The sequence below is a fragment of the Phalacrocorax carbo genome, chromosome 7 (genome assembly GCF_963921805.1).
Source record: "Phalacrocorax carbo chromosome 7, bPhaCar2.1, whole genome shotgun sequence".
NCBI lineage: Eukaryota > Metazoa > Chordata > Aves > Suliformes > Phalacrocoracidae > Phalacrocorax > Phalacrocorax carbo.
The window spans coordinates 4,215,826-4,230,829 of record NC_087519.1 but is presented as its reverse complement, the minus strand read 5'-3'; the positions used below and the strand labels follow the sequence as shown (position 1 = coordinate 4,230,829).

Sequence of the window (15,004 nt, the reverse complement as noted above, 5' to 3'; positions counted from 1 at the left end):
TCGGTGTGGAGCAGGGGCATTGGGTGGAGACCCGAGCACGTGTCCTCTCGTGCCCGACCCCGGGTGGGTTTCGGTGTGGAGCGGGGGCATTGCGTGGAGACCCGAGCATGTGTCCTCTCGTGCCCGACGCCGGGTGGGTTTCGGTGGAGCGTGGAGGGAGGCAGCGGCGGCACGTCCTCCCGCGCCCACCCTGCTGCCAGCCTTCGGGAGAACCCAGGGCGGCTGCTCCGCTCCCCGATGCCCGGCCGGCCGCCACAAGCCGCCCTTCTCCGCCTGCCCGTCCCGGCGCGGGGGGAGGCCCTGACCGCCGAGCCGGCTTCCCCTCCGCGGGGCCGCCGCGGCCCGCTGGCGCCCCCCGCCCCGCCGCCGGCCGCCGCGCCTCGGCCGGGCGGCGCCGTCCCTCACCTGAGGGCCGCGGCGGCGGGGCGGGGCGGGGCGAGGGCGGGGCGGGGCGGGGCGGCGGCCAATGGGGGCGGGCAGTGGCGCCCGGCGCGCGCCGCTCTTAAGGCGGCGGCGCGAGCTGTCAGCGGCAGAGGGCGGCGCGGGCTCGACGGCGCGGCCATGGCCGCCCTCAACGGCGCCGTGGTGGAGAACGGGCAGCCTGACAGGAAGGTGCCACCGCCGCTGTTGCCGCGGCCTCTGCGGAGCCTGGAGGTGAAGTACACCAAGGTGAGCTGGTGGTGGGATTTGCCGCGGTGTCGCTGATGCTTGGTGGAGTCGGGCTGGTGATGAAGTATTATTTTTTTAATATAAGTTTTTCTCCCTTGGTGTCATTTTTCTTAATTTTATTTAATTCCTCCTATTGCCTTAGGCAGGCTTATAGGGATGGTAAGCGATGGGAACAGGAGGATGACCATGGTATTTCTAGGCTACCTGCAGTTGCCCCAAATCCTAAAGCCCAAGAAACCAACATTTTAATTTTTTAGGGGGAAAAAAAGTAATGCCCTTGTGGGGCTGCCCCAGGTGCCCCACAGGTGCTGCTTCCCAGGCCCCAGCAGTGATCAGAGGCAGGCCTGCGGTGCCACGCTGGCCTGTCCCCTCCCGGTCACCCTGACGGCCATCTTCCCCTGGGCCCAGTGCAGCGCTCGCACACCCACCCGGTAAATGCTTATGTTAGTGCTCAGCAAAACTGGATTTGAATGGGGTGAGCCTGGGCAGAAGTGAGGAGGGGGTCTATTTGCGAGGCAGCTGCTTGCCTGGGCTGCGTTCAGCCATCCTTGACCCGGTGTGAAGCTCCTCTGTGGTTGGATGGGGCCCTGCTGGGAGGGGGTTCAGTGCTGGGGCTGGTTTTGAGTCCTGGTGAATGCAGGGCCGGCATCCTGCAGGACTGCGCTTTGCACAAGGGCTCAGTGATGGGACTGGGACCACCCTGCAGCTGCTGAAGAGGAGCGGTGTTCATGCACATCTTGTTGGTGGCTTGCCATACCAGCGGCGCTCCTCCATGGCCTTCCCGAGGAACAAGGAGACAGGCAGCAAGCCTACACAAACCTGTATCTCTCTGCTCTCCATCATTCGTCCCTTTAAATGACATTTAAATGGTCGCTCCTGACCTTTTGGATTTAACCAAAGGCTCCTGAGCTTGATAGCTCTGTCCCTCAGAGGTGAGGCTGGTGTTGGTGTGGAGCTGAGCACCGCTGCAGAAATCCCTGCTCCCTAGCACGGCCATAGCTGTGCGAACACCGAGCCGCTTTTTGTTCCACAACAGCCTGACCCGCTGTCTTGCTCAGTGGGGAAAATATCCCGGCTGGTTATGCTGCTAGCCAGCCTTGACTGCCATAATTTGAACTATGTGGCTGGACTAAAAGGGCTGAAGGGGCTGAGTGAGTGTATTAATTACTGTTACGCTTGTGTGTGAAGTATTTTTTTTAAAAAAAGTACGAGAACTTGAAGTTCCTTCCCTTGCAGTGCAGAGGAGTAAACAGCGATAGCAGCGATAGCTTATCTCATGGGGTGTTGATTTTAATTATGCATCCAAAATACTGAAACAGATTAGCAATTAGTGGTAATCATTGGACTAGATTAATTTTTAACATCCTGAATTTACCTACTTTTTCTTTGTAAGATAAGCTTGTCACTTAGGAGCAAATTGGGTCTGCAGCTGCTGATTGCAGAATGGTGTAATGCTGCACAGGCAGCTCTTTCCTGCATCCAAAATGGACACAGCCATTAGAGTTCTTCTGAAACATCCAAATGTTCTGGTTTTTGTTATTTTTATTGTTGTGAACACTTTTAAATACTCCTTTGGGATCTGATCCTGCAGCCATGTATGTTTTAAGACACGTGGTTTTTTTATTCTCCAGAGTTTTGCCAGAGACTCTGTGCACTAAAGGTATCAAGGTAGTCTCTTAAAAGTGGAAACCAATGTTAATTAAAAGTGTGAATTTGACATTTGATCTGATGCTCCCGGTGCATCTGAGAAAATAATGAGCCACAGTCAGTTTTCATAAAACTGCGAGGGGTTTTCTACAAGCTCTGAGTTTCACCAGATGTTTACAGCTGACGGCACACTTTCCTCTGCTTAGCAGAGATTTTTATTTTCAATCCTACCAGTTACAGGGTTGGGGGAGAGGAAGAATTTTCAACAAAGATCTTACTTATGGAGCAGTTTAATGCTTGTCATGGATGTGTGATGGAAATGATCTGTCCACAATCCCATGTCCCAGATCCTGGGTATGAAGAATGAACGGCTGATATGCTGTTCTGTTTGATTTCAAGTCCTGGCACCAAAGACTCGGGCTATGTGGTGTGATTCCCAGAATGATGCCAGCATATATGTTACATTTAAAACAGCTTGATCCTGTCACTCTTGTGTTTTTACTATTTCTTATACGAATATTGCTTTCCCGTCCCAACCCTTTCACATAGAATGCATGTTGAATGCAGCATCCTTCCCCAGTCTGTAGTCTGTGAGCATATACTTGATGCTGTAACTCTACAGTTCATATCTCCCACGTTTATACCATGACTTTCTTCATTTGCAAAACAAAGGAAAACTGAAGTTAAAATGTGTAAATGTTAAAATGCATCACTTGGATAATAGAGGTAGTTTGGGAGCATCAGTGTCAAGTTAGTTAATATTTCTAACATTGTATCTTTTCTCGTGACTTCACTTGACAACTTTTTTTGCCAAACTTTTCTCTTTCTCTGCCTGTCTGAAACAGGTGGGTCCAAAAGTGCAGCTTTTATGCCAGTTATACCTCCGATGCTTTTTGTAGAAATAGTCAGGAGAAACTCCTTTCAGGGAAAAAAGCTGCCCAAGGAAAGAAAACTATGACCCAAAGCAGTGGGAATTCCGAATGTAAGGGATGCAACATTAATCTCGTGGTGGTGTGTAGAGACTCATAAATAAGATTGCAAATGTGGATGACTTCCAAGTAAAAGTACTAGCTTACAGCCGCTAACAGGCTACTAATAAAGATTACTTCATCTAATCTTACTTAAAGTATATTTATAAAATATAACACTGCCAAGTTAGATCACAGTGTGGATAAGATGCATGTTGAATCAATTAATTGTATATAGGTATTCATGTTCTGTTTACAGTGAGTAACAACACTCTAGTATTTAATGCATTTTCAGTTACGCAACACTGGGACTGTTTGTTCTTGCTCTGGAAATGCAATATTTTGAAACACTTAAATCTTGTCACAGACAACCCCAAGTGACGTGGGAGGCTGGATCTAGCCTGTGACAAGGCATGGTGGGGTAAAACTGAGCCAGTACTTACCCTCCTCCGGACGGTGCTGGGGAGGGACAAGTTGTGGAAGTAGCCCAGGGCAGGATACGAACAACCAAGTAATATTGTATGCTGATATTTCATTTGTAGCCTGTAACAAGGGGCTCCTTTTGCCTGAACCATACGAGTTTCTCCTGGTATCTGCTTGCTGTTCCCATGGAGATGTATTTCAAAAACTGTCTGTTTCTCATTGCCAAAATATGGTGTTATACTGTGTGGGCCCCATCCTCTGTCTTTCTTTTGCTCAGAACTAACTGGGGGCATAAGGCTTTTTTGCCTGTTCTCTGGCTTAGGTTCTAGTTTGGATAAATGTTGTCTGTATCGCAAACAGTCTCCCTGGGAGAGTCTGAACACGCTTGACTCTGCCATCAATCGAAACTGAAGAGCCTCAGGACCTTTGAGGAGTACTTGTGGTTTTTTGCATTGTCTACATTGGGTTTATTTTTCTCCTCCCCATCCCACTCCCCTTGCTCTCTCTTCAGATATTTATTAACAATGAATGGCATGAGTCTACAAGTGGAAAGAAGTTCCCCACCTACAACCCTTCAACGCTGGAGAAAATCTGTGACATTGAGGAAGGAGACAAGGTAAGTGTTGTTGGAAAGGCAGTGCTAAAGACAGTTTCCAAGGGACTCCTTTTGTAGGGAAGCACACAGAGGAAAAGCTGGCTTTTAACGACAGTGTTCATCCGGCCAACTGAGCTGGAGGTCTGGGACACTAGATATGCTGCTCAAGAATTACACGGGGTGGGTGGGATCAATCCTATCCAACTCAGCGGAATTATTTTCCCCGGTAGGAACTGCCTGCTGAACGCTGCCAGAGGAATGAGATCCAGCATCATTCTTGTGTTAGAGACTGGAGGGATGCAGCCAGTCTGAGGAAATAGCAACGATGCTGTGTGCACATCCCTGAGAAAACTTGGGTCTTGTGTTGGGAGTGGTTTATATACAAGGTGCATGGCAGCCTGTTGAGACACTGAGCTGAAACTCTCCCTTTTTTAAACACAATCCACAAATAACATGAGTGCTTGGGGGAATTTAAGCTTAATCATGCAAACACTGCCCACTTTCTGCTAGAGATGTAGTGCTGCTTTTTCAACTGATATTGTTGGTTCTGGCCTCCCGCACAAATGTGGCAACTCTCAGTTAAAACCATATCAGTGTCTCTCAAGAACTTTAGTAGTCCCTGGCCCTGGTGTGCTGTAGAGTAGCCTGGGACGTAACTGTGTTGGTCTGATAACTGTCTGCAGTGAGGAACAATCAGATGTGACACTTCTTGACCAAAACAGCTCATCATGTATGGGCCAGCTGTTCTGATCTATGGGAGAAGGCTGGCCCAAAAGCTGGCTTTTTGCAGTATGTCATGGGAAAGTGATTCACAGCTTCCCTGCTGTACGAGGGTTTAGCTGCTCGTTGCTGGTGGCAGTAAGCGGTGGGCATTTCTGCCTGTATTGTGTTATCTTCTTTTTGGTATCTAAGCTTGTCCGATGCTTGTGAGGCCCAACACCTGGTTTCCAGCCAAGTAGCTGTCTTGGGGATCCTTTCCTCGTAGGAGTGATACTAGTTGATTAGGGGCAATGTGTTCTCTGGTATTATACTGTGTAGAGCCTGGCCCTTCTGGAGATGGGAGCAAACTTGCTTTGCAATACAAATCTCCAGCCTGCACGCAAATAGCGTGTAAGTTAGCCGTTCTTTTTGGATGGCACTAAAGCAGCATCTGTTGACGCCTATTGCCATGGGGGATCTGTGCATCCATGGGGCAATTACTCATAATGTTTGGTTCTGCCTCAATCTGTAACTCCTTTATACTAACTGGGTAGGACACAACTGTGTTTAATTGCAGTGGCATGTAAACAGCAGAGTTGAAGCTAACTCTGATGCAAGTGTATTTTGCTAGGCAGAAACCATGACGTTGCTATTGTTCCCTGAGCTAAGTATCTCCTCAAGCAGTTACAGAGCATTACATGAGCTTTTCAAGACTGCTTCTTAATGACTTGGTTAAAGAAAATTGTTAGGCACATCCAAAAGGCCAGTTTTGCAGCTTGGCTCCTTGAGACTTGTCTCTGCCTGAAATCAAGGATAGCTTTCAGCTTCTAGCTTGCAGGAGAGTCACTGTAGACCTTTCCTTGGGGCCAGTCAGTGAAGCCCTCTGCCCGTGGATACTCAGCATAGGTGTCTGATTCCGCACCACATAGAATAAGTGCAAGCAAGAATGTAAGTTAGCAGCACCTTGGGTGCCAAGAACCACCTCTTCCACACCTTTACATCACACAGATTTTTTTTTTAAATTGTCATTTTTTTGCTCTAAGTAGGTTTTTGTGAGGGACTGAACAGAATTAGTCCTGGATCTGGGTTAGTTAGAAGGCAGAGTCAGGGGTGAGAAGCATCCCAAACTAGTTGTTGGGTTACTGGTGCCACTAGACCATGTCCCCCTGTCCTCTGGGCAAACCAAGTCCCCTGAGCCTTCCTTTGCCCTGCTTGAACATCCCCTCCTAGGTCTGTAACTGCAGTCTGTTGGAGTTACCACAGAAAGTGGTGAGTTGTGGTTGGTGGCACTTTCCAGCTTGTGTCTTGTTCCCACGTGCCACCATACTTGATTGTGCTGGTCAGTACTGGCACAGGGGTGCCAGTTCCTGGTACTGGCTCTGGCTTTGGCCGTGCTGTGCCAGCGTTGGCTCTGCCTTCCCAGCAGGCTGGCAGCAGGACTCCACTTCCCTAGCCCTGAACAGAAACCTGCCCCTCCCTGGCTGTGCAGAGTGTTTTGCTTAGCCTGCACGTGAGGGGTGGGAATTTGGCAGCCAATATCTCAGTGATGACAATTTAGTCTGGTGCTGAAACTTAGCCAATGCTTTATGAGGCTAGGAGAAAAGGTTTTGTTGTTTCTCCTTTAGTTACAGAATTTAAGACAGAATTGCCCTTGATGGGATAGTTGGGGATAAAGGGAAGTCTTGTGTGGAAAAGCACTGAAAATAAAATGGCAAATGCTTTCACTGGATGCTTGGAGGCTTTTTGCCTCCCAGATAACAGCTTAATGTCCAAATGTTTGCCCAGTTGATAACAGGGAAGGAATAACTTTCTTCATTAGCCTTCTGCCCCAGAGCTTCCACCCTGTCTTGGTGTTACCCTGTGAAAGCAAAAATACTTGCACCATTGTCGTTTCTCTGGTGCTATCAATAACACATGAAGACAGGCTGTTTTTTTCTTCTAGCTGCTTGCTATCATCCATCAAGGGCAGGGGGAAGGGTCTCCTTCCTCAAAGGAGTACCCAGCTCAGGTGGCTGCCACAGAGCGTGGGCAGAAGGTCCACAGCTGTGATTGTTGAGCAGACTCGATGCTGTGGAGTGTCTGCCATGATCATTTCTATGCAGTTCACTCTCCCATGTGGATCTTTGAAGGGTTGTAAGAGGGTTTTGTTCACAGCCACCCACCCCCACCTCAGATTGCAGCAACAGGCTGAGGTAAGAGACTGAAGGAATATTATTCCCTACAGCAGACTTGCAATGCCCTCAACGGTTTTGGATGCTTTGGGCTGTTAAGATGCTGTTTCTAGCTGTTTTGAACTTTAGTTCAAAAGTTACATCAATGCAATGTGTAGACTGTTTGCAGAGGACTTGCAGGGGAGCAGGTCAGCTCTGAACGTCTTCTAGTTGAGAAGCTGTGGCATGCTCATAACCTGTATCAGAGAAGTGCCTTTCCAAAGATGTGCCCAAAAAAGTTTGTAATTGAATTGAAGAAAGTCTCGGCTAGGTGTGCTCCATCCCTGGCATGTCTCCTTAATGGCCAAACTGAAGCAGTGTTCTGTGCACTGAGCCTGAAGCAAAGCAAGGCTTTTTTGCAGGTGTTTTCTTGACTCAGAGCCAGTGAGGTGACAGTCTCCACTGTTCTCTGCAGTCTGCTGCTGAGGCAGGAGAGAGGAAAAAGGGGCAGGATAGAAATGGTGCAGCTATGAGCAGGACTTGATATAGAGGAGGGAGGTGGAGGAGGTAGCTTAGAACAAAGAATGATGTGAGTTTGTTCAGGGGAAAATGGTATGCAGTTGTGTAACTGGGGGTTGTATCATAATGCAAACATCCAGGGTGGGTATGAAGGTTTGCAGGCATTTCTTAACGCTGCAGTGCTTGACTTTGCAATCTTAATATTCTCTTAGCAGAGCTTTTTATGTAATACTCTATAAATCTGTATAGATCAGAACTGGGCACCAGAATGCATGGACCTCCTCCTTGTGGTTTTGTATACTACAGTGTGTCCCTGGCACCTTGACAGTTATGAGTCTTTGTCACGCATTGTGCCTACCTATTGCAACATGCCTGCAGTGAACATGCCATTCAGACTCCCCTAATGCCTAGTCATAACAGGATGGATTAAGAATGGCATTTCAGCCTTCCTGAAGAATTTCCTTGTTTTTGCTGGTCTCTCAGGCCTATTGAGGCTGTGCAGGCTCACAAGATCTCCCTTGGTGGTGCTACCCTGAGGGTGTTTTGGGAAAGCCTTTTTGCTTGTGCGATAGTGACTGCAGTCTCCGAGCTGCTATGTGTGCCCAGTGTGTCCGAGAAAAGAGACAAGAATGAAGACAACTAGTATTTTCAGGACCTGCAGCAGGGTTCAGGTGCTGTCCATGTTTAGAGGATGGGGAAGATCTGGGCATGCACTGAAGTCCTCTGCCCACACAGCCATCTCATCCCTGTTCCTGTGAGTGCCAGAGTGGTGGCAAGTTCCTCAGTACCAAGGGTTTGCTGTGTTGTGGCCTGTGCCACTGCAGACCCAATGCTCTGCCCATCAGTGCTCCCAGCCTGGTCACAGGAACTAATTAATTGCTGCTACGGGAAGACTTGTTTAAACCTGACACCCTTCTCGTGTTTTTTTTTTGTCTGCTTTGTCACATAAAATATTGCCTTCTTTCAGCTTGAGTCTTTATTTGATTAGGCAGGATGGGGAGCACATAAGTGTGCAGTGGCTGGCAGTGCCTTCTGGCTTCTGTGATGTGCCAGTTTGAATCCAGATTGACTCAACTGAAGCAAACCACTCTGAAGGCCCATTCTGCCTGTGGGTGATGGGCCCCAGGCAGTATGTGCCTGCCTGTGCACAGCAGCTGCTTGCTACCTCTGCCTCGCCAGCACCCTTGCTTGGTCAGAGCCATTCTTAACCCTTTGTAACCACACAAGTTTCGTCCAATGGTTTTCCCATCAGCGCCCTTCCAAAAGGGTGGGGTTCTTTCCCTGGCAGTATAGGTCAGACTGTCTTAAAGCTGTGTAATCTCCTTGTAAAGAAAAGCAGGCAAATTTAGTGGAAGGTGCCATTTTGATGGGTGATGACTTGCTATTTTCTCTGTGAAATCTTGCTGTAAGAAGGCAACATGTCTCCCCATAACACTTTTCTTGGTTGAGCACCACACACTTCCCCATGAGGGGAGAATGGCCAGACCTTGTTGGATCAGTGCAGAGGCTTACTTCGTAATTGTATCCAGACAGGACTTGAGATAAGACATAAATGAGAGCAACTGGTGAAGTGCTATGAGGAATGAGCAAGGCCTGAAACCCTCCCTCCTTTCCCACCCCCTTGAGCCACATATTGTGGTGAGGTGCAAGTTCTCCATCAGCTAACGCGAGGCACGGGCTGTGCCAGACATTACGTAGAGCAGGATTCTGTCCAAAGCCAGGGCGATGTATGCTTTATGTATGCTTCGGGTACAGTCTAGGCCTCATGGATTTTGATGGCAGTGTTCCCATTTACTTTATTGGGTCGAGAGATTGCCCTCGGCTTCACTTTTTTAATCAATGTATGTGGGGAGAAGGGAGGAGTCCAGGGCACACTGTGGCCAGAGCATATGCATGAAGCTTCTCTAGGGGTGGTGGTGTGGGAAGAGAGGGAATTTTCTGCCCACCTGAGTAGTAACTTGGGTAACAGAGTTAGATTTGGTCCAGAGCGTGGTAAAGCAGTTGGGAGATGAAGGAGATGGCACTAAGTCTGTGTAGGTGAAATGCCTTTGTCAACAAAACCCTTCCCATCTGGTAGAAATGTTCTGGAAGTATGATCTAGGGTGTAAGGGAGCTTTTTTAGTGTGCTGTTACTGGCATGGGTTCCAGTGGGACTGAATGGTGGGATCTGAGCTGTGATTGTTCCCCTGCAAAAAACTGTGATGCCTCTCATGGGGGACTTTCCTTCCCACACTTGTTCAGAGGAGGATGATTCATGCAGGCCAATGGCTGTCATGCTTCAGGAAGCTTTAATGGGAACAGAATAGGGATCTTGTTTCTCCATCCTCCCCCAGTGTCACTTACATCCTCTATCGGCAGGAACATGATTCTGGATTATTGTATAAACAAACCAGTTGCATTAAACTACCCTTGAAAGATGCTAATGGTACTCTGACCCCAGGGTTGTTTATCAGCCCAGGCCAAACTCAAAACTTACTAAAGGGTTGTGTCCAAAGTAAAATGGAAGAGGTTTTGTCAGACAGCTTGGTTTTAGCCACCACAGCATCATCTAGGAAGCAACCTGATGGGGTTTCTGTGCCATTGTCCAGTTTCTTTCTTGTAACCTAAGGTTTTCTTGTGCATGTGGCTGCTCTAGCCTGATGTGGATAATGCAGTGGAAGCAGCAAAAGCAGCATTCCAGAGAGGAGCTCCGTGGAGACAGATGGATGCCCTAAGCAGAGGACGACTGCTTCACAAGCTGGCTGATCTTCTTGAGCGAGACAGGGTCATCCTGGCAGTAAGTACTGTGATTGGTGAGCAGCAACTGTTGGCTGATAACTTGGCTCCATCCCTTTGATTTTGCTGCATCCATATCTACCTAATAGTTTCCTTTTTTCTACCTTTATGAAGGCAGAAGAGTCCATGCAGGAGTCATGACTTATCTTCCTCTTTCTGCAAAATGATTTTAGGAGTCTTAGAATGTGGCTGTTAGTTCTTCTAGATAGTTGACTTCTCCAAAACTTTAGCTAGTTATTGAGGTGATTACAGATATTAATACTTATATTTTCAAAGCAATAAACATTTTTCTTAGTTTAAGTCATCAATGTTCATAGCTGTTTCCCAGCTCTTATCTTAAAAAAAAAAAAAAAAGGCAAACAAAACCCATAAAACTACCAAACCCAACAACAACAACAAAAAACCAAACAAAAAAAGTCCCCAAACCACCATAACTGACTCGGTCCTTTTTTACAAAAATGCAAGGCCAGTTTGACTTCTTCACAAACTGCTTCCCATAAAATGGGGGGCTGGAAACAGAATCTTTCTCTCGCTGGATGTCATCCAAAGCTTAAAATGTGCGTAAGTGGGAACTGTTTCTTTCCCTACTGAATGTACTGGCTCAGGAAAATCTCTTTATAGCTGTGAAGTTAACTTGGACTTCTGCACTGAAGAACTATTGCTAATAATTCCCCATCCTGTCCTGAAGGAGCCCTTCTGGTGCAGAACAAGGGGGGTAGGATCTGAGCTAAAATGTGCTGCAGTTGGTAGAAGCCTTTAGACTCTATGGGCCTTGGACATCTTTCCAAATCATGCCCACAGACTCCAGCATCTCTCAGCTTAGAGCCACTGTCTGTCCATACCTAAGATCTTGGACCTAAGCAGTCACCAGTTCAGTGCTGCGCTTTGGCTCTACTTATCTTCAGGGGAACGGTGTTTATGATGTTAAGTGCTGCTAGATGTGTAAGTTCCTGAGCTGATGTCCCGCTGAGGTCAGTAGAACTTAACATGGGATGTGATTAGGGGAGCCTGTATTTGTATGACTATTTTGAGCTGGGTCTCTTTCCCCAGCACAATGTCTCTTAACCACATGTCAGCTTCAAGTTTCAGCAGGCTAAAACCAAAACGATCTAGGTCTAAAGGCAGTCCTGGCCAGCAAATAAAAGGGGGGAAAATGTGTGTGTGTATGAATACACTCTGTTCATTTTCTTCTCACTTTTTGATGTGACTTTAGAGGACCCTCCTCTTTCCATGACCAGGATGCTCATTTCAAGCTTTCTGCTGTCCTTCTGATCTGGGAGGACTTGTTTGGCATTGTTTTTACTGCAGAAAACTAGCCATAGCATGCAGCCAAGGCAGCTAAGTAATGACTTCTAAAAATCAGTTGATTTAGCAGACATTCAGAGCGGATAACAATCCTAGACATTCCAAGGGGAATGTCTGTTTGAGTGCTGTTTGGACCCTAATGTCTGTGGAAGATGACAGGGTATGACTTCATGTGTAAACAAAGATGTTTCAATCTACCAAGGGATAGTACTTCCTTTATGGTTGTGCTGGCCATTTGCACCAATATCCCATTTAATGACCTGAGTAGAGAACAAAGCATTCACTGAGCTAATGTCCAGAACAGTGAGGATGACACAGGCCGAGACTGGACTTCATTTAGAGCTGCTCAGCATCAGTGCAGCTTTAGTGAAGCAACTTCTCCCTTGCCTTAGTCTCAGCACAGATCTGAGCCCAAAGGTTACTTTAACAGAACCCTGTAAAAAATGTGTTTTCTATCATCCTGTGGACAAAAGAGGCTTTTTAGAGGTTGGTTTTAGGCCTGTGTAGCGGAAAAAAAAATATATTTCCAAATAAAAGGAAAATGGGTCTGACTGATTTCAGTGACACCATCTGGAATCCAGACCATCTGTGTTGGAGGGTCAGTCACGGTGAAGTCATGACACTCACATAATTTCTGACCAGTGCCCCAGGCCACAGCCCTGCATCCCACCCACAGCCACCGTCTGGGGGCTTCTGGAAGATGCGCTTTCATTGCAATCACTGAACAAAGCAACTGGTGTATGCATCAGGGTTACTGGGTCTAGTCTCCCTTCTACCTTATCTGTATTAACAAGCTTGTTCCTTAAATATAAGATGAGGGAAGAAAACCCCATGTCTGAAGCATGAGGTAAAATAAAATTGAGAAGGAGTTTCTCTGAAAGCTTTTTTTTTTAAGAAAAAAAAATTGTCTTGTCGACAGTACATGCAATTTGTTTTTTTCAGACTCTGGAGACAATGGACACAGGAAAACCTTTTCTGCAGGCTTATTTCATTGACCTGGAAGGTTGTATAAAAACACTCCGATATTATGCTGGATGGGCTGATAAAATTCAGGGCAGAACTATCCCAGTGGGTAAGTTCCTTCAGACCCAGTTTCAGAGCTGGGATGGGATCAGGGAGGGAGGCCTGCTGGGAGCAAGATGCCTGGAAAAGCTGGCTTCTGAACACCTGAAAAAATAGCCTTGCATTTCCTTTCTATCTCAGGGTGCTTTTTAAGTATATGTGTTTCAAGATTTAAACTAATGGGAGAACAATGTGAATGCCTGGATAGATCTCTGGAAAATAATGGATGGGCTCTTTTGTTGCTTTTTAATCAGAGAAATCTCTTTGGTTTTAATTTCAGACTAATCCTTAAAGAAAAAAAAAACCCCACACATTATAGGGGAGTTTACTCATTAGGTATCACTGAAATGAATTAAGATACTGGAGGGTGAAAGGACAGAGGTTTCTAGTGAGAATTGTGTGAAGGCAGCAGAGCTTGTGCTGTCCTAGATGCCACAGAGATGTGGCAGAGGGTTGATGTGGAATCCACCAGTGCCTCCCACCTCACTGATGTTCCTGCATCCCTGATAGTGCTGGCTCGTAGACAGATGTTTAGAGAGATCATGTAGTGTTTTTTTCTTAACTTTTATTAAAGAGAAGGTCTGAGATGCTGACTCCTTTCAGCAGCCAAAGCACTGAGCACTTGGAGGCACCCTCCCAAGTCTTTTGACACTTGAAAAAGAGGTTTTTCAAAATGTTTCCTAGGCTGCAGAGCCAGAGCAGTCACACTGCACTGTTGTGGCAGGGACACAGAGGACACTTCAGCTCGGCTAAATAGGTTCAAATACGGTTTTGGGGAGAAAAAGTTAAGACAGTCAATGTCCACGTGGCATGATGAGTAATATGGTGTATTTTCAAAATCAGCTTGTTTTGCCCCTGCATGTGGGTGATCACTGAGGCTGTAAGAAGGACAGGCACAGCAGACAAAAATTAGGCACCAGAGGAAGGGCTCTGTAGCGCTGAACTACTTCAGCCTATGTAGGCAGCAAAGGGAGCAATGCCAGTCATAAACTGAGATCTGTCACCCTCATTCAGAGTAACATGAAGCTTTGCTTGCCTGGACATTGCTCGTTGGTCATGATTTGAGACCACTTCCAAAAACTGTAATTAGAAACGCTCATGTTTTCCATCAGATCTTCCCAATGAAACTAGGTTTTTGGCAAGAATGAATTTGTAAGGAAAATATCCTTCCTGCTTTCTCTTTGAAAGAGTGATAGCAGTATTTTAAGAGGAATGGTATTACTTTACTCCCAGATTTTCACCTTTTTGTGATTTCTTACCAGAATTGCAATTCCTGTTACACTGAATATGATTCCTGTACAAAATCAGTTTAAAAACTATCCCCCTCAGGGAAAAAAAGTGCTTTGCTTCTTTCAGTGAGACACAATCTGAATGAAATTTGTGCTTGCTTTTCAGCGTGGTAGGGAGTTATCCTCCACCTTAGTCTCCACACAGGGAGATCACAGAAGAAATTGAACCCTGGGTTGTAAAAAGGCTCTACTGCAAACGTGAGCAGTGTTTGGTTTTTGAGCTAGTACAAGACCTGTTCTCAAACAGATCTCCATCTGCCTGGGGTGCCCTAGAGGCATGAGTTAAGATGAACAGATATAGGGTTCTTTGTCTAAAATGGTTTCAGTTCTGTCCCCGACTTGTTAGTCTGAAGTCGTCTTACGCTTTTTTTGCAGAAGCAAGGATTTTGACTGTTTTGTCTTCCCTTATTTTGTCTTGCAGACGAAAATTTTGTCTGTTTCACCAGGCACGAACCAATGGGTGTCTGTGGAGCTATAACTCCAGTAAGTAGCAGTGATGGTGCTCTGCATCTCCCTTAAAACTGGAAGAAGTATATGTGCACTCCCCATCTAATGCTGCAGCCATTTGCTTCCTAGTTAAGTACAGCTGTTCTGTAAGGAACTCCCATCTCAGTTGCCTGATGTAGTGTCTTGTTTTACCCCCATGCCAATTGCTCTTGGCAACACAAAGTCCTCTGCAGTGGAAGGGTGGGTCTCCTAATCAGATGCTCTGTTCCTCTCTAAGGCTGACACCAGTCACCAGAGACCAGTCAGAGCTCTCTGACTCTTGCTCTGTTGGGACAACCATCTTGTCATTACATGTGTTAGCTTTTTGCTGCCTAGTGCCGATGCATAGTTTTGAGTTTTAAATCATATCCATTATTAATAACCCTGGCTGTTCTTGGAGCTTTCTGTGATTAAATC

General features: G+C 46.7%; 1 protein-coding gene across 1 annotated transcript in view; it reads left to right on the top strand.

The window, feature by feature from the left end:
* The first annotated feature begins 512 nt into the window (after positions 1-512).
* Positions 513-15,004, top strand: part of ALDH1A3 (aldehyde dehydrogenase 1 family member A3) — a 37,133-nt gene continuing 22,641 nt past the window's right edge. Inside the window, exons 1-5 of the mRNA XM_064456118.1 lie at positions 513-669; positions 4,219-4,323; positions 10,306-10,446; positions 12,693-12,822; positions 14,523-14,584. Of these exons, the coding sequence (XP_064312188.1) occupies positions 562-669; positions 4,219-4,323; positions 10,306-10,446; positions 12,693-12,822; positions 14,523-14,584 (546 nt within the window). The 5' untranslated portion in view covers positions 513-561. The remainder of the gene's footprint in view (positions 670-4,218; positions 4,324-10,305; positions 10,447-12,692; positions 12,823-14,522; positions 14,585-15,004) is intronic.